Below are 27,297 nucleotides of genomic sequence, written 5' to 3'. Positions count from 1 at the left end.
GAACATTGTGGATTACCAATTGGTTGACTAGGAGACTCATGTTCCCCCTTTTCTTTCCATTTTTGCACGAGTTGCTCAACTTGCTGCACTAGATTTTTCATTGATTTATGAATATTATGAATTTCTTGATCGGCTTGAACAAGCCTTGTTAGGATACTCTCTGCCAATATCTCAACTACAATCTCCCAATTAGCTTTTGCTGGTGCATGAGGCTATTCAAAAGGCTGTTATATTCTCCCACAAAGGATTTTGATGCTCTGGCCATGATGGATAAAAATTTGAGTAGGAATCGCACCTAGGCCTCTGAAAATTGTTCTTCATATTAATACGGTGCTGCACAAACTCTAGAAAATATTGCCATTGGGGACAATATTTAGCATCATGAGTATTCAAATTGCAAATAGCATAAACTCTCGATGCTCCTTGTGAGGATCCAAACCAATCCATTACTGCAATGCTTTCAAAATCAACAAATTGTCACCTAAAAAAAAAAAAAAAAATTAAAATCAAGTAAATATAAAGATATATACAAAAATAATTAACTAAGAGTTGATAAACATAAATTATTTAAAACAATTCCCGGTAACGGCGCCAATTTCTTGATAGGATTTTTACCACCTACAAAAGTAGGGATAAAAACACTTTAAATACTTGCAAGAGACAAGGTTATCGTAGAATAGATGGCTCTAGCAAGGTCGTTCTACTCGAGGATTGAATGAATAATTTATGTTAAATCACATTTTAATTAATTATTTAAAACAAAGTTTAAGAAAATGTTGATTTTGTGATTTCAAATAATAAAAACAAATGTGATAGAAAATAACGAAATAAAGTGACAAAATAAAATAACTAAAAGAAAACAGTTTTTGAAAATTAAATTTTAATAGCCTAGGGTTCTGTCGTCACCTTAACAATCTTATGTAGTTCTTTCAATTACTTATGAATTACATATGCATACTTTGAAGGTTACGTTTTCCTAAAGTATGCCTACTTAGACCCCCAACATAGAGTGTATATCAAACATGCAACCCGTCTATGGTATTCAGATCAAATCTAAACATGCATGACTCATTAAACTTTGTGAAACCTTTTGAAAAACCATACAACCCTTAAGACGTGGTATTCATCCTAAGTGAACTTGCACATATTAACCACAAGAAGCATTCGTCAATTTCAGGGACCAACCTCCGACCCAAATTGAATCAAATTACTTTTCTAAAGATCCTAATGGTAGCTAAGCATTAAGGCAATTAGATAGTTTAAACTGGTGCATGCATAATATCATAAGTAAATTGAAAAGAAATTACATATTCTTGCTAACGCTCGTAGCTTTGCCCTAGCAAATGGAAATTAGTCACGAACAATCATAAAACAAAATAATATTAAAAATAAGGAAAACACCTTGAAATACAAATCGTCAAAGCCTAGCAAAGTTCTCCAAAATATTATGCGTTCTTCTCCTCTCTCCCCTTGTCTCTCTCTAATGGCTAAAAAGCCTTATTTATAGTACTACATAATTAAAATCCTTACTTGAAAAGGTCTTCTAAAAACTAGGAAACATAATAGAATGATAACTAGAAATACATTCATATTCTAACTTTTGGAAATGTGCCCAGCCACAAATAAGCCATGTTTTTGGACTTCCAGGGCTCCAAAATAGGCCCAAAATGACATGAATTAAAGCTTGAGATGTCCCAAATGTAATTGCGAAGGCTTTGAACCCAAAAGACACCATCTTGGACGCCAAAAAGCCCAAATAAGCCCAAAACGTCACTTTGACTGCATTGCGCGTTGCTCCTTTATTTCATCACCATAAATAAATCGCTCAATAGAAAATTATGAAACTTTGATACGAACAAGTTGAGAGACACATGAACATCCTCCAATTTGAATCACTCCAAAATTTGTCCGTTTCATTATGTTTTGCTCCAAAGGAAGTCGAATGTCCTACATTAAGAATATAAATCAAAGTATCAAAATTCTCACAAAATAACCACTAAATTATAACTAAGAATAGGGTAAAATATATAGTATAATATCGACTCATTAGCTTACCATGGGAAGGACCGCTCATTTGCCTTATCCACGAGGTACCGTGGCCATGCCAGCAGCGGTAGCTGCTATTGTAGTGGCCCACGGGGCATCCTCCATTCAACGCGAGGAAACCTTAGGGTAAGAGGCCTATGTCGCAAGCAACCAATAGACGCAAGCTCAGGTAGTTGCTCGCCCTCGTTAGTAGCCCTTAGCACCTACTACGTTCACTTGGACGCGAGCTGCCCATACTAAGGTAGCCCAAGCCACGCGAACCACGACGTAAGTTGCATCCTAGCACGAACACAAAGCACCTCCAGCTCAAGGCCAAGTAGGACGAACTGAGGCGGCCTAGCTTTTGCGCCCGACTTGCTTCTACAATCATTTAGATGGTCCAACATGGTCCCAGACTAGTTCAACCTGTCCAAATCCAAATTTCGAGGCTAACGGTTAAACCAAGGGTATTTTCACCCTACTTTACTGCAAATTTGACCCATCCTGGCTTAAGCTTTGCACCCATAGTCCATTACACTTCCACTACTCAAGCAAATGTTTACCGTCCCAGCTCCTCCACTCCAAATGGCAAACAACACTTATCCCGATAGGTCGCAGGACTGACAAGCTCCTTTGCGTAGCAAACTACTTTGGTGAGCCAGCTCCTGCAATGCACCAAGATACAGTGTGCCCCAGATGAGGTGTTCCGAACTAGAACAAAGATAGGCGATGACATTTCTCCTTAGCAGCATCCCGGCAAACAACCCCTTGACCAGCCACAAATTGAGTGTTTTGGAAGCGTACACTCCCGTCTGGGCCCCTGAGATAGCGTATATTCTTATCTTAGCTCATAGAGAAACATGCACTTTTGGTTAGACCTTCGAACGAGTATGTGTTCATGGTTGGGGCCATACTCTGATAATCAACATGGACAACCTTCGAGGAAAAATGTTCATTCGCGGCTGCCTGCAAGGAGCATCCTCCACCTCACATCGAAGTAAGCAGCACGACAGACAGAGAATTAGTCACTCAACCCAGCTCAAGTTCAATCAGCAGCTTACGAGTAATCCGTTTGTTTCCCAAGAATGTGCCACATACACCGCAGCTGCAGTATAGACGAGCTGAGTATAGGGAAGAACAACCGAGACCAATAGGTCATGATTGGGGGCACCCGAAAGCCACATTGCCTTGGTAGAGCCAAATTCAAGAAGAAGTAAAGAGGTTCTTGACTGAGTGATTAAGCGGATTCCAGCGCATAGAGACCATAGACGAGGCCCTTTGCAGGGATATGGCACACATGGGCAGATCACCTTTCACAGACGAGATCAAGCAGAAAAAGCCTCCGTGCAAGTTCAAAATGCCATATTTCACCTTATTTAAAGGAAAATGAGGCCCGAAAAGGCACTCGAAGCACTACCGCAGTGCAATGATCTTCTACAAGGCCAACGACGCTTTAATGTGCAAGATATTTGCTACTACTTTGCAAGGTGAGGCGCAAGATTGGTTCCATACCTTGCTTCCACAGTCCGTCCAGAGTTTTTTGTAGTCTTCACTAAGGAATACTCATCAGACCGCTCGATAAAAATGAAGTCCGATCATTTCTTCAACATCAAGAAGAATCTGAAGGAGTCACTTCGTGACTATGTAAAAAGGTTCAAGGCGAAGAAGGTAAAGATGGTTAGCTGTAATGACTCGATCGCTAGCACAACCTTCTAGAAGGGACTCCTTGCAAATCATCCCCTATTCAGAGAATTGATCATGAAAGAAGACCTAATTCTGGCATACTCATTCGCTATAGCAGAGAAGCATGTGCTTTGGGATGAGGCCCGACAAGTGAACAAGGCATTGAGCAGTCTAACGACCAAAGCAGGCAAGTGGCCAAGTGTAGAGACCAATCTTGAGCAAGAGGAGGCTAGGCTACCAAGAACTATACCAAGTTCTAGATCCTAATTAACCAGATCATCTACAACCTCAAGAGTAAGCCTTAGTTAAAAATGCCAAGACAACTCAAAAGAGACACCTTCAAGCTAGACCACACCAAGTACTGGGCGTTCCACCGAGATCATGGTCACACAACCAACAACTGTTATACCTGGAGGGACATCCTAGAGAAGTTGGTGAAAGAGGGTAAATGCGACGGATACTTAGACAAGCCAACTGCGCAGCTTAGGAGGAATGCAGCCGTAGATGATGAGCCATCTGCCAAGACCATCAGAATCAACAACATCTTCGCCAAGTATGAATACGTAGGGGCCACAAACAACTCCAAGAAAGAGAAGATCCAACATGCTATAACAATCTCTTAGGTTCAGGCAGCCAATGCCAAACCTGGACCCATCGTTAGTTTCATCGAGTAGGATATTGAGGGAGTTGACTTCCCACACGACGATGCTCTGGTAGTGTCCGTTCAACTGGCACACACTATAGTCAACAGAATGATGGTGGACAATGACAGCATAGTAAATCTATTTTAGCTATCCATCATTTAGAAGATGGGCTTGGAAAACATGATAATATGCCGAGCAGAAGTACTCACTAGATTCAACGGATACACCTCAATTGTTATTGGCAACATAACACTCGATGTGAAAACACCACTATTAGTCTTAAAGCAAACGTTTATTATAATCAGTGACCCGTCTCCCTATAACGGAATTCTAGGAAGGCCTTGACTAGTGAAACTGGGCATCGTAACCTCCATTGAGTACTTGAAAATCCAATTTTGCATCCTGGGAGGAGGAGTCGGAGAGATTAAGTCTGACCAAGCCGCATCTCGACGATGCATGGTGCAAATGCTGAATGAGTCAAATAAGAAATCTTTCACCCTAGTAGGAGCTACGGAGGTTAAGAAGGACAAGCCTGCTACCAAATAACAATTACAGCAGGCAGATCAAGATGATGACGTTGGGGAGGACATTCCGACAGAAGAAAAATGATGAAAGCCAGAAGAGGACGCCAAATACATCATTCTTGATCCTGAGTAATCGGAGAAGATGGCTATAATCGGCTCGCAACTGAGCCTAGTAGCACTCAACTATTTTCTTTCGCAATCAACCGATCGATACAAGCCATTTTTCAAGGCCATCAAGAAGGCACAGAGAGACAAGTAGGACGACGAGTGTGAAAAAACATTTCAAGACTTGAAGAGATATTTAACATCCCTTCTGCTACTATCTAAGCTGGAAGTAGCCGATGAATTATACATCTACCTGGCAGTCCCAGATGTAGCATTAAGCTCTGCCCTTATACGAGAAGAGTTGGGGGCCCAACTGCCAATATTCGACACTTCTAAAGCTCTCATCGATGTGGAAACAAGATACTTGATGATTGAAAAGCTAATTTTGGCGCTTATTGTTGCAGCTTGGACTCAGACCATACTTTTAGGCGCATACGGTCATTGTCATAATATAGTATCCCCTACAATCTATCCTACATGATCTAGACGCTTCTCAAAAAGTGATAAAGTGAGTACTGAAACTTGACCACTATGGCTTGGTTTATCGACCCCGCATGGCGATAAAAGTTCAGGCCTTGGTAAACTTCAAAGCAGAGTTTAATCTCGACCTAGAAGACACAACAACACAGCCTAAAGGCACCCCCGAAGTAGCCGAGCATGCCCTGGCCGCACCAACCTTTATGACAAAGACTTTTGGGCCTGCACATTGACGGTTTATCTAACTACAAGGCTTGATGCTCAAGTAGGCAATCACTTTAGGCTTTAAGGCATCAAACAACAAAGTAGAGTATGAGGCCTTATTGGCAGGCCTCCAAGTGGCACAAGATTTAACAATTAAGAAGCTTGCAATTCATTCCGATTCTTAACTCTTCACTAGCCAGACTACCGGGGAGTATGTAGCAAAACATCCAAGATGGCATTATACCTTGAAAATGTACGAAAATAGCTTGAGGCGTTTCAGACTTAGACCCTCACATAAATTCCACGGGCAGACAATGCTCTGGCAGCCTTAGGCTCTGCTTTGGACTACTAGTTTAGAAGCTCTATCCCGATCGAGTATTTGAGAAAGCCAAGCATAGAAGAAGAACTAGCAGCCGAGGTGTTACAAGTCAATGTAACCTCAAGCTGGCAAGATCTCATTGTCGATTACATAGTCGATAGGACAGTTTTTGCAGAAAGATTGGAAGCTAGGAAGCTCTAAATAAAGGCGGCATGCTACTATATGTGGAATGACATTCTCGTCTGAAGATCCTTTTCAGGCCCACATCTCCGCTGCCTAGCACCTTCTGACGGCTTAAAGGTTTTAAGCTCGATCCACGAAGGCGTTTATGGAAACCATTCATGAGGTCGATTTTGAGCACAAAAGGTCTTCAACACTAGCTATTACTGGCCCACCGTGCATTAAGATGCTAAGGAATTTGTTCAAAAATATGACAGTTGCCAATGCTTCAAGCCTGTACCTGCACTACTTGCCAGCGAGCTCCATACGCGGACAAGCCCATTACCATTCATGCAGTGGGCAATTGACCTGATAGAGCCCATGCTGCTTATTACTAAGGGCAGGATCATAATGATCGTGGCTACCGACTACTTCACCAAGTGGGTAGAAGCCGAGCCCATGACCACCACTACTCAATCAAACATAGAATGCTTCATATGAAGGAACATCATTTTCCGATTTGGCATCCACAATTTATCGTCACCGACAGCGGCTTGCAATTCATAGGTAAGGTTCTTCTAGAAATATGGTATCGAGTAGCACATGTCTACGCCTAAATATCCATAAGGTAACGGGTAGGCGAAGGTATCCAACAAAACAATCTTGAACTGCCTCAAGAAATCCCTCACAGATAAATAGGGAAAGTGGCCAGACGAATTTCCTAGTGTCCTATGGGCGTATCGCACAACTAAACGACGAGCAACCGATGAAACTCCTTTCTTCTTGGCATTTAGTTCAGAAACAATCATCCCTCTCAATGTCATCGTGCTGAGCATCGACACTATACTGGCAACTTTGGAACAGAACAGAAAGAAGATAACTATAAATCTAGATCTGGCAGAGAATGAACGCGAGAAAGTCATCACCCGCATTGCAGCCTACCATATCCAGCTACAACAAAAGGGCAAGGATCCGATCATTTCAGCCTGAAGAGTTAGTCCTAAGAAAAACATTCATCACTACCTAAAGAGAAGGTTCCAAAAAGATGAATCCTATCTAAAAAGGTCTGCACAAGGTCAGTAGAGCAGGTGGCAAGGGTAGGTACACCCTCACCACCATAAATGACAAAGTGATTGACAAGCAATGGAATGTCTACAACTTGCAGAAGTATTATGCATAACCTCTTATTTCTCCCTGAGCTTTGTTTAGATGAAATAAAACTCGAAGACTCAAATAGCTCGACGAGCACTACCTTGCAAGCTAAGCACTATTTAGTTGTTACGTAATTTCTACCTTTTAGATAAGTTTGATATCTTTCCTCTCATTTTTCAATGAAGATTTCTGAGGTTATTCATTATTTGGCTCGATTGCATATCTGCAACAACTATCTACTCCTGTTCTCATTAAAGATCACGCCCAATTAGGGACCTATCGCAAGAAATGCGCCCCCGGCAGACTAACCATGCTTTCCTTCTAGGAGAGGGTAAACTATGTACTCCGAATATCCAGACGTGGATGGTTTGGGCTACCTTGGTGTAACTAGAGCACGATGGCATGCACCGCCATTCCTAGAAGTAGCCATAATGGTCTTTTTCAAGGCTTAGCTTGATTGAAGAATTTTAGGCATTTGGCTTGATCTGTGAGGGGTGGAGCCTTAGAGATGGATGAGGCATGCTGTGCAGCTTAGGCCTTGGACGACTAACCACGAAGATGGACCATAGTTGAACATCCTTGATGTGATTAGTTGTTGGCAAAGTCCGGCTAAGCATATTGTATGTGACCAACTAGCGATCTTAGTGTTATAGAATACTATTCTATCTACTGGTTAGAGGGACATCCCTTTTGAGTATCTGCGATGTGACCAACTAGCATTCGCAGCTAAGCATCCTTGGTGCAATACATAGGTGATCTCTGTGAGGATAAGGAATTCTAGCTTCAGCTACATGCATGGGATGCGGTTGAGCATTCTTGATGTGACCAGCTAATGTAAGTAGCTGAGCATCTTGTATGTGACCAACTAGTGATCTCTACGTATCCCTGGAAACCTAAATTTGCTACCAATTTAATGAGTAGCCCATGGTTTCTGGAAGATCATTGGGAACCTAAAGTCGTTACCTATCTAACGAGTAGCCTATGATTTCTGGAAGATACCTGGGAACCTAAAGTCGCTGCCAATTTAATAAGCAGACTATGGTTTTTGGAAGATCCCTGGAAACCTAAAGTTGCTGCTAATTCAACGAGCAGCCTGGGGTTTTTTGGAAGACTGTCTATGGTACACCATTCGAACAGTTAATCGCATAAACCTATACAACCACACAATATTGTGAAAGGTTAACAGGTTAGTGCACATATGCACTGCCTAGCGTATAATAACCTCTTGGGTTCACATTGATTCCTAAAGTGTTGTGCTACTTGCTACGCAGCCTACGAAATTGGTTACATAAGGTGTAAAACGTTTTTTTTGAACCACTGCCCATAAAATTCCATAGAACCACACATTTTTGATGTGAAAGGGTAGTGAATTTCATGTCCCAGCAATCTTTAGTATGTTGTGATGTAGGCCACATAATTCAAAGGATTAGAGAAATGCCGACCTGCTAATCAACCAATGGTTAGGGGCAACAACCGAGCAGTCATATAGACTCACTTGCTTCTGTAAGTAAGGCGCTTGACTACTAGCTCTCTTGTTAACAACTTTGCAGAGGTCCTAAGCCTCGATCGGTAGTCACATAGGTCATGCAAGCTTGTCTGCTTATTAAAAAGTAGTGTGCTACGCTAATGACCTTGTGGTTAAGGATCTAGTAGACCATCGACACGAAACATGCAACTACGGAGGTCATTCGGCCATGCAAGTTAAAAATTTCAAAAGATACCTCAAGTGAGCAAAAAATCACACTAGACAACCCGAGGTTAGCGCTTACAACAATAAAGATGGGCTTAACTACTTTGTTCAAAGTAGCCTGCTTAGTTGTTCATTCTGCGGCAAAGGCTTGAAGCAAGGCAAAAAGACAAAGATGAAGTAAAGCGAAGAAAAACAGTTTATTAATTTCTAGCAAATTGGTAAACTGGCACGAAGACCAACATAGTTAAAGCAAAGGAAAAAGCAAAGCAGGAAAGGGAAAAAAAGTAATCCTAAAGTCTATTTAAAGAGATTACTCCTCAGCAGCTTACACATCTTCAACATGCATCGCTCACAACAGCATCAACCTCTTGCACTTCATCTACAGCTGCCTCATCCTTAGTAGCACTGTCATTAACCGCCTTTACCTAGGTGGCACTACCTTCGGCTATACTTACCTTGGCAGCCTCATCTTTAGCTTCTTTACGTTGTACTCTCGAATGAAAACTTAAGCAGATCCTTGGAATAAATAGAAAAAAGCTTGAAGTCCTTATTAGAAAAGGCGTAGTTAGACGGCATGCCAAGGAAATGATCTATGTAGCCAAGCTTGTAAAAGTCAGCTTGACCTTGGGTAAGGACAACCTCAAGACTGGACCTCTCGCTCTTCAACTGCTTATTTTCCTCTATCAGGTTAGTACGAGCATTTTGCAACTCATATAGTTCATTCTTCAGGTTCTTGCCAACATACAACACTCATTGTTACTCCACTTCCTTGGACTCAACTTTACTGACGACCTTCTTCAGACTCAAACTCTTTAATTTTCTCAGCAGCCGAGCAAGCTTCTGCTACTATAGCTGCCGCTATCTCCCTAGTAGCGTTGGCGTCATCCTACTCCATACGTATGTACTCGGCTGCCAAGATAACAGATTTTTGCATCATAGCAAGTAGGGAACCTCTCTGTGCGTGAGCTTCACACCTCGCAAAGAAACTAGAGTCGACAGCCTTATTTATGCCATCAATAAACTTGGCACATGTTTTCGTGTCCTTAAGCAGATCGAGCTTTAATAACACATGGGTCTCGAAAAACTCCCCTAAGGCTGGTTTGGTAGGCTGTTCACAGCTGCTCATGAGGGCAAGCGCTTCCTTCTCAATAGGAAGGACTGGCCCTGGCACTGCTTTGGCAATGGAATTGCCATCCTCATTCTTTACCGCTGCACGTACCTTCGAAATTGGATCAAACTTGGGCACATAAGGCTATCTCAGAATAAAACCAGGCACAAGTGGCAGAATAGAACTTCTCCGTTGCGCAATCCTGTCAGCGACTGTTCTAGCAACCCTCGGAGCATCAGGCTTTATAGGCTCAGATCCAGCAGCCTATTTCTTCCCCTTGAAAGAGGTTAAGTCAATCACGAGCCTCCCAGCAGTGGACGCACCCTCGCGAGCAACATGGGAAGTCTTTAGCTTTTTCTTCATCGAAGACTCTCGAGCAGGCGACGAAAATCCCTTTCTTCGGCCTCCACTAGCAACAGGGTCAACAGTAGCGATCAAATGAGCGAATGCCTCACCTTTGATCCTCTTAATCTCCTCCCACGGGGGCAGCCTATCTTTCTCCTTATGAAGAGAATTGAGCAACCAACGTTACTTGGGATATTCAACAAGGATCCCCAGTATGATGTGCACCTTCTTCATGTTTGGAGAAGTCTTGGGAGTTGAATCAAATTCTGAATCTACATAACTAGAGGATGACAAATAATAAGGTAGCACAACAAAAGTATAAAGTAGCATATAGACTAAGCAGTCTACTTACCATCAATGAAAGCAATCAAAATTCATAGTCCTGGCGAGGAGTCGAATTCCCACTCTCCTTTGATCTCTAGTGTCTTCTTGGCCCATTTATGATCATCTTTGCTCGAGTGATCGAAGAACCTATGGTGGGTCCTCAGCTTCAACACCATTAATGTGACCTATGTCAAAGAAGTACCAAAATTAGTTGGCAGTTAGGTCCAAGTCAAAAAACCTGCTCAAGTTATGGAACCCCACCATCGTGTAGACTGCATTTGGAAAGCACTGAGCATGATCACACTTCCTAGAACAGATCACCTTTTGGAAAAACCAAGGCATAGAAAAGGTGAACCCCAACATGAAGTAATAGGGGTGAAACTTGATAGTTTTCCTAGACCAACACGATTCACAGTTGCTACCATTCTTGACCCTTCATGCAAACACCAGACGAAATTGCATTCTTAAACATCTCGAGGAAGTCTTTGAACTTCTCATTGAAACCTACTTTGACATAAGCAGCGCTGAAGTAACCTAGCTTACTTGTAAATCCACCTTGGCGATATAATGGCAGAATAAATTCATCATTCTTGTGGCTCGAGGAAGACATGTTCGAAAAAATCCTACAACAACACAAGAAAAAATTGTCAGAAGGCTACTCGAAGAAGAAAAAAAAATCACATGGAGCAGCGCGCCAGGTCGTAGCCTAGCTGGTTACCCCACGGACCTAGCGCACCAGACCGAAGGCACGAGCCCAGCACGCCAAACCCTTCTCTTTCTTGGCCTGGCCCTGTTTTCCTCTTGGCCCAACAGGCCAGGCCTCTTGCCTTTTTTCACCCTTGCAGCCTAAAGGCCATACGGCCAAAACCAACTAAAAGGGGGGCTGGCACCCTCGTGCCTCCCACTTTCTCCGGCATCTCTCACCACTGTACAAGCCCAAGCCCAGCAGCCCAAGACCGACACCCCAGCGCCTAAGACCAGTGCCCCAATGCCCAGGACCGAGATCCATGCACCTATCCCAGCTAGTTAAGGCGTACCTTGCCCAGGACTAAGATCTATGCATCTATCACAGTTGAGTCACGTTATACCAACCGCAGCAGCCAATCTGCCACAGTAACAACAGCACAGCAGCCCGCAACTGCCTTTTTCACTCCAAAGAGCAAAAAATTCAAGCCCCAAGGCTCCGAAAAATCAAGAAGAAGGAGAAAATTAAATTTTTCTTACCTTGGAAAAAAAGAAAAGCAACAGAACACAATTCTTTGCATGGGCAAGTGAATAAGATTGCTAGAGGAGGGGGAACAAATATCCTCTGGCTTTCTCTCTTTCTTGTGGGGTTTTATTTGCACTCTAAATTTATTTAATTCCCTGCTTGACACAGACTTAAATATGTTTTGGTGGCAATTACATTCCCTTTCTAGAAGGATTTAAATTCAAAGTCAAAGAGGGAATATACATCAAATTGGGACACAAACTCCATTGCAGCTTTGGATTCCTACATCTCCTACCTTTTCCTAAGAGCAGTCCAGTAGGTATGGAGGCATTTGTGGAGCCAAAAATAATCCTATAAATCATGGAGCTGACATGTGGATTATTTCCCAAGAAAGACAAGATTGCCCCTATTAAATGAGCAAGAAGCAACTCATTCACCATGCCCAACTGAGTTAGAGCAAGCAGAGATCAACGACTGCTCAAGGCACCCCTGCCCGTAGGAAAAGTCAAAGGTACTTATGATAGGATAATTCCTTATTCTTATCATAAATACATTTCTAATCAGAGAAGACCTCCTTTAAGTAAGTAATCGTAATTCCATTTATTTAGGATATTTACCAAATTACTCCAAGTTATTTATTTACACAAATATCTTTGGAATATTCCCACCAAACCTTCCACATAGGGCTGACCACCCTTAAACCCTAGAGGGCTGACCCACTTCCTCCTTCTCTCCTATAAATACACCATTTATCTCCAAAATTCAAGAGGCTTTTTGCTACCCACAAACACTCAAACACATTCTTTTTAGAATTTTAACTTTAGCATCAGAGATTCTTCGGCCAAGGCCCCCATTCATCGTTGGTGCGTGAGACTTTTGGTTTTAATCTCATGTGTTAATATTTTAGAGGTGCAGATTCGTCAATCAAATGAAGGTGGAAATTTACAGCGACAATGTAGACACTTAAGTGGACCATTCCGTTATAAGTAAAATTCTATCTTAAGAAAGATACTATTGTCCCCTACTATGTTTGACTATATTCAATTTAATCTAAGCCAATTCCATCATATTTAAGTTTACCATACATATACATACATACATATGTGTGTGTGTGTGTTTCGTCCTGGACACCAAACGAAGCAACTACCTCAGATGCACAAATTACTCAGTTACCTTTACTATAGGTTTCTTAACAACAAATAATATGTCAAATGTAGATTATGAAATTAAATTGTGGGAAAAACTATGTTACAAAGTAGTTCTTGCTGACAGTCATCTCGAAATTTCTCTGCAAATGCTAAGGAAAATGCCTAATGCTCTCAAAACCAGTGTTACCTCTGCACATTGTGAGTAGTAGAACTTTGTGGAGGTGGATTTTCTGCCCTCCCATTTCCATACTTTCCCCATGCCCTTTTGTGATGTGTGGTTACGGTTAAGCCACGTCAATATTTTATATTAATTTTTTTTATAGAAATAATAAAACAAAATGTAATAGGAATATAAAATGTTGATGTGGTTTAACCGTGATCACACAAACAGGAAGGTATGGGGAGAGTATGGAAATGAGATGGCAAACAATCCACCTCCAAACTTTGTGGCCTGAATAGCTTTATGCTAGATGGACCATCTACTTAAATTGTACTTTTTAAATCACACAATGTGGTGGTGAATGATTAGATTTCTTTTTTAAATTATTAAACAAGAAGACCAACCATCAATTGCTACATCATGTAGTCTATAAAATATAATCTCAAAAGGTAGTCTCCCTAGCCACTTAGTATTATGGTCTTATAATATTTTTTTTCACTTGTAAGTTAGAGGTCATAAGTTCGATTATTGTCAAAAGCGAATTTGAACCACATTATTACTAGCCTCTGTGAGGCTAAACCATCCTATTTTTCTTAGTGTAAATAATATTATTTGTCTGGAAAAAGAAAAAAAAACAAGATAGTACCCCTGACATTTTCCTTTTTATTTTTTATTTTTTATTTTTTTTTAAATTTTAATCTTTTATTTATTTTTATATATGGTAATGGAATAAAATAAACCAATATGGTCTGAATGGCTAGTCAAAGTTCGAAAAGAAATATATGATTCCACATTTGGATTTTTCTGTATTCCAAGGGCCCAATAACAAAGCAATTACAAGCTAGCTGGATTGATATAATCAAGAAACGTCACAATAAATTAATCAAAATCACCCGAACAAGAAAAACAAAACCATATTTCTCATCAAACGAAACACTTTTCACATTCAAACTTCATCAGTTCCTCTCTGAAAAAACCATGTTAACCCTAAGAGAAAAACCTAGAAATAAGAGCCCCAAACACGACGACCTAATAAAAAGCTACGCCAGCTCCTTCGCCGACTATGAAGACTGCATCGTCGGTTTCATGGACGATCTGCCACTTGTCTTCTGTGGGCACGAGGAGAAGTGTTTGGGTTGCGGGGAAAGGCTTGCCCACCTGACACTGAGGAGTGTGCTGAGGGGTTCGGTGGGTGTGATTGGAGAGAGCAAGCTGGGGATGACTGAGAAGGTGGTGCTGTTGGGAGGTAGGGTTTGTGCCGTGAAGAGGTTCAGGAATGTGAGCTCTAGGAAGCGTGAGTTTGGGAAGAGAATTGAGCACTTGGCTAAAGTGAGTCAGAATTGTGAGTATCTTCTGCCTGTCATTGCTTATTTGTACGCTAAGAGGATTAAGTTTGTTCTCTCTGATTATAAACCCATGGGAAGCCTCGCCGACTTGCTTGCCGGTAAGTTTATGCATTCACTTGGACGTGCTTCCTAAAGCAGTAATTAATTCTAAAGTTTCAAACACTTTAAATGATGAATTTGTTTCATATTTCAATTGTTGAAATGATCTATGTCATCCGATATTGAACTAACGTATCGTCAATCTTTGATCAATATCTCTTCAATATTTAATTTTAATTAGTTCAGCAATTAAAATTTGATTACACTTACATTTCAGCCAATTTGCATTTTGTTGAAGAATATTATGTAAAATAATTATATTAACAATCAGGGAGCCTCTTTAATTAGCATGAGCCTACTAAATTCCTTATCCATTTGGTGACGATTTGTGTGTTTTGGTTTCAGACTTTGTCCATGATCTTTGTAAAATTAATATCAAGTATTTTTCATCGATTCCAAATGAAAAAACGTATTAAAAAAAAATTAAAAGGTTCATATATATTTTCAATTTTTGCAGACATAAATTTCTAGGGAAATAGTTTTTGCACACTTTGTTTTATTCCTCATCCACAATCATATTTATATTTGACATTTAGATTTAATAAATTAAGAAAAATCAAGCGCCAATGAACAAGGTTGTGCGCAACACATTTCTCAATCTCTTAATGCTTCTCCAATAGAAGCTGCAAATGTTTTGGAATTAATGGACCTTTTACATTTTTTTGTTGGTCAGAAAGTTCTTCAGTAGGAGAGATGTACATAACTTTGATATTGTCAACCAGACGCTAGGACATTATTAAGTGAAAACTGTTTGTACCTAGTGATATCTGACAATTATTTTGGTTTGACCATAAATTAAGGTGCTAGGCAGCATGGCCACACAGCATTGGAATGGAACCAAAGACTCACTATAGTTAATCATATTGCACAAGCAATTGCTTTCATCCACGGACAATATCCTCCATACGAGAAGAAGATGAAGATGAACGTACACGGGAGCATTAGGCCATGCAATGTCATGGTGAACTTGGACTTCTCGGCCTGCTTGTCGGATTACGGATTCACCCAATTGGCGCAGCCGGTCGAAAGTTCAAACACATGGCAGCTGATGAAGTCGCCCAGCTGGCAAATGGAAAATAATTTCTGTGATGAACTGAGTCAGAAGAGTGACATTTACAATTTTGGGGTGATACTGCTGGACATATTGGCAGAACCAATGGGTTTGGAAATGACAAGGGGCATAAATGAAAAGCAAGCAAACATGAACTTAGAAGGTGGTTTGGAGTTTTTTGAGTTTCCAGTGAAGGAAGGGAAAGAGAGGAGGCAAGTGTCAATGGTTTTGCAGATTGCTTTGGCATGTACAAGTGCCAAACCAGAGGCTAGGCCTCCAATAGAGGAGATAGCTTTTAATATCTCGAAGATATTGTAAGTAGTGGTAACCAGACTTTAATGAAAGTAGTTAAAGTCTTTGTTTGTGTACAAGGGATCGATGTAAATACCCAAGCAAAATTCAGAAAATAATAAGAGGCAATAAATTTGTTCTGGAATGTTAGCCTACTTGTAATAGGAGAAGTCACAAATTGCTTGGGTAAGGAAAATAAGGGTCACAAATTGCATGGGTAAGGAAAAAAGGAATGAAAATTTGATCAACTAGCTCCCTCATTTATATGATTACTTATTTTAAAGTGGAGCTCATACATTTTTCTTTACAAATTCCATATGTATTAGTAAACTAAGGCTAGCATAAATTTCAAAGAACGTTTTGTTGAGCAAAAAATAATTTGAAGAATTCTGGAGGTGATACGTGAGTTTTTTTCTCAAAGAAGACAAAAATACTCTTATTAAATTGACGAAGCCCACAAGATTTCCACACGTAGTCGAACATTCCTAGAGGTTTGAGTAGCTGACTACAACATCACCAACTCCTCTACCCATGACAAGGAGAAAAGTCAAAAACATTAAAGATATAATTAATTACTATATCCTATCTTTAGTACTCTCCTAGTTGAAGACCAACTCAATCAATGAAGGAATCACAATTATATATAGGAAAGATAGTTCCACGATAATCCCAAGATTTATAAAATAATGTATTTGAGATTATTTCTTCCTCATCCATCCTATGGATGACATACCTTGGTCAATCGAATGCCGGCACATGTTAGGGCAAATGCTATACATGTGGTTGGCCCTAGCTCTATAAATACCTCATCTCCACCAATTTTTTTTTGTAAACTTGTTCCATGCCCTTAAACCCTCAACTCTTTGTTAGGGGACTTTTACGTCGAGGTGGACTTAGACTTTGAGAACATCCTTTTTTCTCCCTTGGTGCGGATTCGTACCAAGTCCCACGATATCTCGAAAAAGATAGCTTGTCCTAGGAAATACCCTGGTAACATCAATGGCTCGAAGATGGCATGAGTGATCAAGATAATGACTTGCTCAAGTGAAGCGTCATGTGGAAGTTAGAAGATTATCAGTTTACATGAGAGAGAATGGATTTGCATGGTTGCATGGTATTTTTAGCTGCATGATTTGGGCTTTCCTAGGGTGATAGTAAGGCTTCTAATGGTTGAGATGTTTGATGGAAGGCTATGTAAATTACTAAGGTTGTATGGATGGTGATGCCTGAGACTTGGAGTATGCTTCTGGAGTAAATGGAACTCTATGGGCTTCTTCCTGGATGGTTCCCTCTCACTACGTTTTCTTTATTTCTCCCTCTGTGTTCATCTGAGTCTCCTCTTTCTTCCTCTATTCTACATGTGTTCCCCCTTTTATGTAAGTGAAGGGTTCTTCTCTAGGTTTCAAGGGAATATCCTTTTGTGGCTTCATCTTCCCCTCATTTCTCCCTAACTATCTTATTATTCCCATGTTGGTGTAAACTAGCTGCACTATTGAGACTTGCAAATTGCTACTTCCCGATGCACACCTTTACCAGGGCGGTCTTCCATAGGCACTAATTCTAGTAGCGCACCTCACGGCTTTCGCGCATTGATTGTCTGTGCAGGCTGGGAAGGGAAAGTTAGCATTAAATGCTTCACTTGCTAAGCTTAACATACATTTAATGCAAGAATCTAGTTTAGTTATAACTAAGGGAGTTGGCTTGCTAAGGAAAAGGGTAAACTAGGCTAATTCTCTTTCAATGATGCCTGCGTGAAATACAAAGGGTATTGGCTTCAATCTTTGGGCTCCCAAGCAGCCTAAAGTCTTCCATGACCCTCATTCCATGTAGCCCCGATAATCTTTCATAACCATCCACACTATAATCCACTTGACAAGCCTCAAATATGTGACTTGGGCTTAGCATGGCAGTGATTAGCATAAGGAAACATGGTGTGATGAATAGGTATGAGCATGGTGCGAGTATCCAACTTAATCACCGTGGCACGACATGTTTGTAAATATATTCCTCGTCGATCTCGTGCCTTGGCATGTATTTGGGCTTGAATGTAGGTTGTGCATGACAATTAGGCTTTGAGACATGGTTGGATTGGTGTGTGACATTTTTGGGCCCTAACATTAGCCCCATTGATTATTTGGGCTATGAGAATCCTTAAGTAGGCTGAATAATCAACCCAAGCCCAAGGGATTCTTTTTTTGAATGTGGGCTTCTTAATGAGACTCTTCTCCTTTCTTTCTTTCTTTTCCGCATAGATGCTGGTGACCTAGTGAGAATATGCTTCCTTGATTTTCGTGCACATTTCATGATCCAAAAAGAATTCTGGGACCTCCTCTCTTTTTCTTGGTAATTGCTTGGAACACCTCCCTTCTCTAGGATAGGTATTTGTATTTTTTTTCTTCTTCTCATCGGTTCTTTTTTCTTCGATAATTCTTTCTTCTGTCTTTCCTTTATTAACCATTGTACCTCCTACTTGCATCTTTCTGTGCTTTTGGGTTCTTAAGTGTTCTACATCGAGACCTTCTTTCAGGTAAAGAAGAATTCCTTGACCTTGCTCTTCAAAAAATTTCTTGTTTCCTTGTCTTCCATGATGATTTTGCTCGTGAATCTGAGCATGCTATGGTCGTTTGCTTGCGCTTAACGTACTTTAAGGTTTTAATCTTCATAGACAGGGGGCATGATCTTTCCCTCGGGAAATCGAACTCATGCTGCTCTGTGGCTTTCGATCTTGGGTCTCTGTATGGTTGCCCTTTGTAGATTTGTTCTTGTTTTCATGTGTATTGTGCGATTGTCATTTAGCCTAACTTTTTTTCATGTTGGTGCATGCTTGAACGAGATCAATTGATCAATTGCATTGACCCGCTTGGCATGATTAGCTCGACTACATATAACCGGTTTCTCTTGGATACATGTATAGCATACTTTCTTAGGCTAGATCTTTTAGGGCTTTGATAGCATGACATGTGTAGGAAAAGATGCATATGTTTTGCTTGATAGCATGTACAGAAAAATAGTCTCATGGCAAAGTCTTAGAGTCTTGCATGAAAGGCTTTGAATTTTATCCACATACCCTTTTGCTTTCCCAGGGCGTGCTTGCTTGTTTTCCTAATGGGCGATTGCTTGCTTTCCTGGGGTAGGTTATTTGCTGTGTTTTTTTTGTATGCTTGTATGTTTTGCCTTACATGATATGATGTATTACAACCCTTATTGTTTGTTGCCTGTTTCCTGTAGGAATTTTATGGCTCCAGTTTCTCCAAAATACTTAGGCATGGTAGATGAGTCTTTTTCGACTGCTGATCGACTCCATTGAGGTAGACCACCACCTCCTTTCGGCTTCTAGAACAATGTTTTCAAGGGAGAAGGGTCTTCCCTAGACGTGGTTCATCTCGTAGATCCCAAGTGCGTTTTAAGGTACTGCATAAAAAACGGATGATTCCCTGTTGGTTCCAATCTATTTTGACCTTTTCCTATGGTGAAGCCACTGGCTGGGCTAACTGGGTTGATGCCAAATTAGGATTTACTAACCAGTGCACCATCCTGAAGAGGGCAAAAGTCCAGGACGCCATGTTCTTGACTAAGAGGCAAGTCGTTCATGTGGAGTCTGATTTCCTTCGGCATGTGGTTACAAGGCTTGCATCTTCTCATTATAGAGAACGTGGACCCCTTCCACTCGATATTCCTCCCACGGATGCTGAAGTGTATAATATCTTAAAGAAAGGTGCTCCCACATCGCCGAGCAATACCTATCGGTTCAATGAATGGATAAAGCACTTTTGGTAGAATAGTCAGGAGCCAAATTGTAAGTTTGAGCCCATGTTATGTTTGTGCCTTGGCCGCTTTATATTTTGCTATAATAAAGACACATTCCACCACCGAGTGATTCCTTTAGCCTTGGAGATTGCGCAGGGCCACATAGTTCTGTTAGCTCCACTATTCCTTGGTCTCTTGTACTGCGAGTTAGACAAGATTCACACTCTCGAAGAACAAGTAGCCGATGATGCCCCACTTAAGAGTTTCTTATGTGTTGGCGTCCTACATATCTTCCTTTGGAAAAGGATTAGAGGCTTGAAGATTAGTCTTAACCTCAGTAGGGCCGCTAAGAGCTGTTTTGTTATTGATTTGTCATCCTATATGTCTAAGAAACTTCTGTTAGCATGCCATTGGTTCAGGAAGGTCCCTAGGAAAATGTGAGACTTCTTAGAGCTTTTTGATGATGTGAGTAGTTTCATTTTTCATCCTTACACTATGCTCCTTGAAGGTTTTGAGTTGATGATGTTTTATACTAATGTCGTTTGTGGGGAAGACAATAACATGACCTAAATTCTCCTGTTTGAGAACTTGGATTTCCCTTCCCTTACTGGGAAATCGTTCGCTTTGTTGGCTTCGCCTCTTTGGAGAGAATGATAAGGAAAAACAAAAGCAGTTTATACTCCTTTCCTAGTGAAGTGACAATTCAGCTTTGACCAAGGGTTACCATGGTCTTTCCTAGCCGAAGACAGTGCCTCCGTCCGTCGATTATTTTGTAGCTCCGTCTATTTACCACCTGAAAACGTTCGGCCTTCCCACTATATTGCCAACAGGACCCAAGTGGGTTACATCTCCAAGCCTTATATGATGTACTGGACGAGGTGCTTTAAGGGCTATCGACAAGTTCCATGGTGACAAGCAGCTAAGGTTGCACTCTTATATCTTCAGCCATCCGAAGCTAATATTGGATAATGCAGGTGTCGTTTTTGGCTTGAAATAACGATGTCATTCAGTGACTGGGGACAACAACGTTCCTAGTGATTCTTCTGAAGCATCAAGAAGAGCAAGGCATCTTGCGATGGCAGAGGAATATTTAGGAAGCAGAGTGAAAAAGTAGCTTCATGTATGCTTCTTATCAAAACACCATTTGCTTTTCTTTATCTACTTGGCTTGTGTTTCAAGAATCTTGTATTTTGTGACTTAAGTGGCAAGGTGAAGCACTTAAGGCCTAATGTGGTGAAAGACGGTCTTCCCAACAGTAGGAAATTTGTCATTTTCGGTATTCCCAGGGAACCAAAGAGTAAGAGTTCTTGGGCCTTTGCATTATCTGGTGCCCCTAAGCATGCAGGGTATCTCGATACTTCTATTTCAAGTGAAAATGATTGGAGTACCAGCAGTACTGCTGATGAAAATGAGTCTAGTCAAGATCTGGAAGCTACAGAGAATAGCAATTCAAGTGTCGATTATGAGCTGGGAAGCAGCAGGTGTCATTAGGCTTCCCTTGGGGAATGTGCGGTCGGTATGGATGATAATGCAGAGCCAAATGACAAAAACGATAACAAGGTGATTGGTGATTATAATTTTGATGAGGTTGATGTTTTCCTCAATGATGATGTTCAAGTGAATATAGCGTGTTCTCTCATAGTGACTAGTGTTGCTACTGTAATGACCGTAGAGGTATTGTCTTTTCCTCAAAGACATCTTCATGTGAATTTTTGCAACTACTTGCCCATTCTTTCTTGCCCGCATGGATTTATCTGTGTGTTACGAGGTGACTAATCTTTGTTTGAGCATCGACATGTCTTTCTTTGTGTTGTATGTATGCATGTATAAGCATTATAGCTCATTAAGGCCTTACCTTGATAGGCTTAGTGGCTCATGATATTACATGCTTCTGCTTATTGATTTATCCTTTCATGATGCACGTTTTGTGCTTTCTCCATAGGTAAATGTTGATGGCCCGGATGTGGTGATTCTTTTATCCATGCAAGCTGAAAGTGATGGGGCAGATGTCTTTCTTGTCAATGTAAGCGCTACATTGGCTTCCTTGGGTCCTTAAGCCCCTAGTGTTGTTCCATCCCAGCCTGTGGCTTTCCTTGAGGAAATGGCAGCAGATGATGAAGTTTTCCAAAGTGATGCCCAAGCTTCAAATGTTGCACTTTCTCCAAAAACTCTTCCCTCAGAAGAGCAAACTTCGATCAAGGAATGGCGTCATGGCACGAGGCTTTTGGTGCTTTCAAGAATGAATTTAAAAATGGTGCGATGGTGCTGAATTCGATCAAATAATTGCTTCCTTAGGGCAAAACCTTCATCTTTTGTGTGGACTTCAAATGTGTAATGGTTTACTCAAGCTTGCTCAATGTCCTAGGCATGTTCTTTAAGAAGGTGGGGAATGTTGATGGAAACCTAAGGCATTTGTCACCCTATTTGTGTGGCATGGTGCTTGAAGAGCTAAAGGTCTTGTTGCTAGACATAGAGCATGTACCCTGCTTGGAGCTTACAGAACATAAGATGTTATGTTGGCATGATGTGATTAGTGATCTGGCAACCTTGGGCATGCCTATAAAATCATTGGCTGAGAGGTTGGAGAAACTCCACGACACAATGTTTAGCCTCCGCCTCGAGAAAGACAAAGGCATCTTAGGGCAATTTGCAAAGGTAAGGGAGATAGAGCGTGCCTTCGAGCTTAAGCATAAAGAGTTGGAGCATGAGAAGTCTAAGTTAAAGAAGATGTGTCATGGGAGTTCAAAAAAGATGGCTAATTGCCTTCATCTTATGGCAGATCAAATGCAAGCTACTGCTTCTAATGTTCATTGGAAATCTAGCCCACTGTGGTCAATCTTTTGTTTTTCCCAGGCTATATATATATATATATATATATATATATATATATATATATATATCACTTGGCTGTTTGATGTGCTTTACCCTTGCTTCCTTTTTCTTGGCAGAACATGAACCTTGAGATGTTGAAGTAGCAAGCTATAAAGAAAGTTGCTTTGCCTACTCCACCTTTGCTTTTAGTTGTAATTTCCTTTTAGACAACTAGCTTATTGTTTTCTGAACAATAGCCATATGGCCATTTTGCTTTGTATTTTGCTTATTTGCCTTTGACTTATTCCTTTAGCTTTGGATGCTGATATTAAACTTAGCATAATGCTTTTGATGTCTTTAATCTTGCAATGACATTGGCTTTTTCTTACTTCAGGTACATGAGAATTTGCTGGATGAAATTCTATTTAGGCTTTAAGACACAGGCTTAAGCTTTTGCTTGGTTTCCTGGGGGAAATAGCTGATCCTGTCACTTGGCACTTTGCCAGTGAGTTTCCTTGAGAAAAGATAGAAAAGATGTCGCAGCTTCCGTAGGGAAGCAGAGCATGTCAGGAAAGCTTGACTTGCTAAGCATTGATTTGCATAGGTAGGCTTAGGCTTAGCACTGATTTGCATTGATAGGCTTAGGATTGATTCACATGGATATGCTTAGCATTGATTTGCATTGATAGGTTAAAGCTTAGCATTGATAGGCTTAAGCTAAGCATTGATTTGCATCGATAAGTTTTGGAATCGATTTGCATAGATAGGCTTAGCATTGATTTGCATCGATAGGCTTAGCATTGATTTACATTGATAGACTTAGGCTTAACATTGATTTGCATCGATAGACTTAGCATTAATTTGCATCGATAGGCTTCGGCTTTGCATTGATTTGCATAAATAGGCTTGGAATCGATTTGCATCGATAGACTTAGGCTTAGCATTGATTTTCATCGATAGGCTTAGCATTGATTTGCATCGATAGGATTTGGCATATTGCATAAGCATTGAACCATTGAGCAGCTTGTTTTGCATTAATAGGCTTTGGCATATTGCAGAAGTATAGCTTTTGAAAAAGCTTTAGTTGTTTGACTCAATGGTTTTGCATGGTGTATTGTCTTAGCACATTGCATAAGCGTTGAACCATTGAGCAGCTTGTTTTGCATTGATAAGCTTTGGCATGTTGCATAGGTATACCTTTTGGAAAAGCTTTAGTTGTTTGACTCCATGGTTTTGCATGGTTGTTGGCTAGGAATATTGCATAAGCATTGAACCATTGAGCAGCTTGTTTTGCATTGATAGGCTTTGGCATGCTTTGTCCCTTAGGGCGGCTTAGATGTAAAGAAACGAATGTACTAAAGATTTTGACAAAATGCTCATTCATTTCATCAAAACTTGGGGTACGTTAATCGTTGCATGGCTTTACAAAGCCTCATAGAGTAAGCAAAATGATCATTGCATAGAAAGAGCTTGTTCTTCTAAAATAGGCATGAGCGTTTTAGCAGTAATACGACTTTAGCCACTTTGCATTGACAGGTTCCGCTAGCGTACCTTCCTTGACCGAAGTCAATTAGTAGTAACCACTTTGATAGGCTTCCTTGACCACAAAAGGTCCTTCCCAGTGTGAGGTAAACTTCAAAGGTCCGGAGATCTGCCTCATTGTGTGCTTGGCTATCTTAAGGATGAGATTTCCTTCCTTAAAATTGTGTGGCTTGACTGTACAATTGTAGGCTCTGGTAACTTGGTGGTATAGGGCTACATTCCTAACTACTTTCACTCTCCTTTCCTTGAGTGACTCGAGATCTCATCCCCTGTATTTTGTGCAGGCAGTGGTGTTCCTTGGAGTAATACTATAGACTTACAGAACATCTGGGAGATGTGTGCTTTAGCCCCCAGCGTAGTTATGTACCATCTTACTTAGGATTCCTAGCAGTTTCTTGTTTATGGCTATGCTTGATCGTTTCCCTAGAAAAAGTACGACGTGGAACAGAGGTGCTTAATCCTGCAACATTGAGTGTGATACCTACCTATTTGTTTTCCCTGATAAAGTTGGGTACTGCAGCTCCTATTGCTTTCCTGAAAGGGATTGCTTCCACCTACTTTGTGAAGTACTCAGTGGCTACTAGGATCTATATGTGGCCTTCAGATGCCAGATTGATTGTTCCGATCAAATCAAGCCCTTAAGTATGGAATGGTCATAGGGTGCGCATGTCGTGCAATCGGGTTCGTGAAGGAAAAATTTTGTCCTAGCTAAGAACATGTGAAAACATTTGAACACATAAGCAAACTAATAACACTTTAAAGTAGGCATGCATTACAAAACAATTCTAAAACCTATGACTTTCAAAGCTTAGTGAATGGTGAACCAAAAGACTTATTAACAAATTAAAGAGAAGAAAGAGTTTGAGTTTCATTACCCTTGAAGCTCATCCTTGTTTACACAAGGGATTCACCCAAGTGGAGGGCCTTTAAGAACACCAAAAGTTTAGTGTCTCTACACCAAGGATAAGGTGTGAAGATGAAATGGATGACTTAGAGGAAGAAAGATTGCTAGCTATTTTCCATTAAGTATGGCCGACCTCTTTGGAAGACAAAGAAAGAAAAAGTTTTTCTCTTTTTGCCTCAAAGAAAACCCTAGTGAGAGAATGACTATAAAGATGCCTTTATACACCTCACATAATCCATTAGGTTCCAATTAAAGAGGTAGTGAGCGATTGTTACTCTTAACGATCGATTGTGAATTGAAACTACATTTCAATTCTCCCTTTGATGAAGATTAGTGTTTGCTAATCTTCAGGGCTTCCACAAACCATGAGTGACACCTAGTAGTATGTCATGGTTACCCAAGCTAAGTAGAAGTGGTTGGAGAACCTATCCAGTTACAATTACAATGCAATACGGTCATTCTCTAATACAATACTCTTAATCACATTGTTTGAGTGATAATTTGTTTCATGTCTACTATCCAATGTAATACTTCTCTATATGATTCAATTGAATATGATTTCAAACAAACTTCCTAAGTCATATTCGTATGCTTTGGCCAAAGACTCCTGAATGATATCTCAGAGTATTCTCCCTCCACCGTGGAAGGTTAAAGATCCCTTGTTGTGCATTCATATGCCTACATAACTAGATAGCTTTACCCCAACAATGTCGTGGACACTCTCGATGGAACGTCGTTGACATGATCAAAGATCAAGGACCTAATCATTAGACATCTATGATGTCTCAGATCAAATGACTACTTTGCATATTGCTACGTACGAGTTCTTACATGACATGTATGTTCGAACTCTCTTTTGATCGTAGTTCAGTGTACTCGATTACCTTTTGAGCACCTATGTGTTTGTCTGAGTGTCCAACACTAAATGACTTGAGACTAGTCATACTCACGCTTGAGTTAACATAACACATACTAACATTAACGGATTGTCAATGCCCAATTGGCAATCCTATGGCTAGGAATGTTTTAGGAATAAGCATAAGAGAAATGTCTTGTTAATTTGACTTACTTAGATCACTTCTTTCTTAGATTAAATACATTTCTTGGATTCCCTTATTACTTAATACAATTAACATTGATTAACAATAAGCTTTGCCCTTCATTAAACATATAATAATTTAACACAATAAGTATTCCAAAAGCTATTACATCAAATGAGTGGCTTTGTGGGAATACTTCCAACAATCCCCCACTTGCACTTAAAGACACTTTCCCATGTATCGAATACCTATCCTTTCCATATTGCATTCAAGTTAGATTTGAGACATTGGCTTCGTTAGTGGATCTGCTATGTTATCGGCTGAGGCAACTTTGAGGATGTTGACTTTCCCCTCGGCAACATATCTTCTAATGATGTTAAAGTGTCTATCAAAATGCTTGTTCTTTTGATAAGCCCTGGGTTCATTGGCCTGAGGTATCGCCTCACTATTATCACAATACAAAGTTACTGGTGATGTAATGGTTAGAAACACTCCAAGTTCAGTAATGAACTTCTTCATCCAGAACGCTTCTTTGCCAACTTCAACTGCAGCAACATATTCAACCTCCGTCGTGGAATCAGCAATTACATCTTGTTTCTTGCTTTTCCAGCTGATAGCCCCGCCATTCAGAGTAAACACATATCCGGAGTTGGAACTTCTATCATCGACGTCAGATTGGAAATCTACGTCTGTATAGGCTTCCACTCACAACTCTGTCGCTCCTCCATAAACAAGGAACATGTCCTTAGTTCTTCTTAAGTACTTAAGGACTACCTTGACAGCTGCCTAGTGTTCTGATCCTGGGTTAGATTGATATTGACTAGTAATGCTCACATCATATGGGATATTAGGCCTTGTGCATACCATGGCATACATAAGACTTTCTATGGCAGAAGCAGAAGGAACATCACTCATCTACTGTATTTCTTCTGGAGTCATAGGTTCCATGGACTTGGAAAAGTGTATTATATGTCTTACATGAAGAAAACCTTTCTTAGATTGCTACATCTGGAACCTACTTAGCACCTTATCTATGTACATAGATTGGGATAATCCAATTAAGTTTCTAGATCTATCACGATAGAGCTTTATCCTAAGCATATAAGATCGATCTCCCAAATCTTTCATGTGGAAGGTTTTGGACAACCATACTTTTACAAAAGAAAGTACTGCAATGTCATTCTGAAAT

At 40.5% G+C, this 27,297-nt stretch overlaps 1 protein-coding gene across 1 annotated transcript; it reads left to right on the top strand.

The window, feature by feature from the left end:
- The first annotated feature begins 14,255 nt into the window (after positions 1-14,255).
- Positions 14,256-21,302, top strand: LOC137712266 (probable inactive receptor kinase At2g26730). The gene is made up of 3 exons (XM_068451371.1): positions 14,256-14,721; positions 15,523-16,087; positions 20,861-21,302. The coding sequence occupies exons 1-3, from the start codon at positions 14,256-14,258 to the stop codon at positions 21,300-21,302; spliced, it is 1,473 nt and encodes a 490-aa protein (XP_068307472.1).
- The last annotated feature ends 5,995 nt before the right edge of the window (positions 21,303-27,297 follow it).

The sequence above is a fragment of the Pyrus communis genome, chromosome 13, assembly GCF_963583255.1.
Source record: "Pyrus communis chromosome 13, drPyrComm1.1, whole genome shotgun sequence".
NCBI classification, from domain to species: domain Eukaryota; kingdom Viridiplantae; phylum Streptophyta; class Magnoliopsida; order Rosales; family Rosaceae; genus Pyrus; species Pyrus communis.
The sequence above is the reverse complement of the archived record's forward strand: the minus strand, read 5'-3'. Positions and strand labels throughout refer to the sequence as shown.

Bases quoted from the DNA above. Each gene is read 5' to 3' on its own strand.
- LOC137712266 (XM_068451371.1), top strand. From the start codon at position 14,256: ATGTTAACCCTAAGAGAAAAACCTAGAAATAAGAGCCCCAAACACGAC. The intron at 14,722-15,522 runs GTAAGTTTATGC...CCATAAATTAAG, and splicing joins CCTCGCCGACTTGCTTGCCG to GTGCTAGGCAGCATGGCCAC. The intron at 16,088-20,860 runs GTAAGTAGTGGT...ATTCTTCTGAAG, and splicing joins TTTAATATCTCGAAGATATT to CATCAAGAAGAGCAAGGCAT.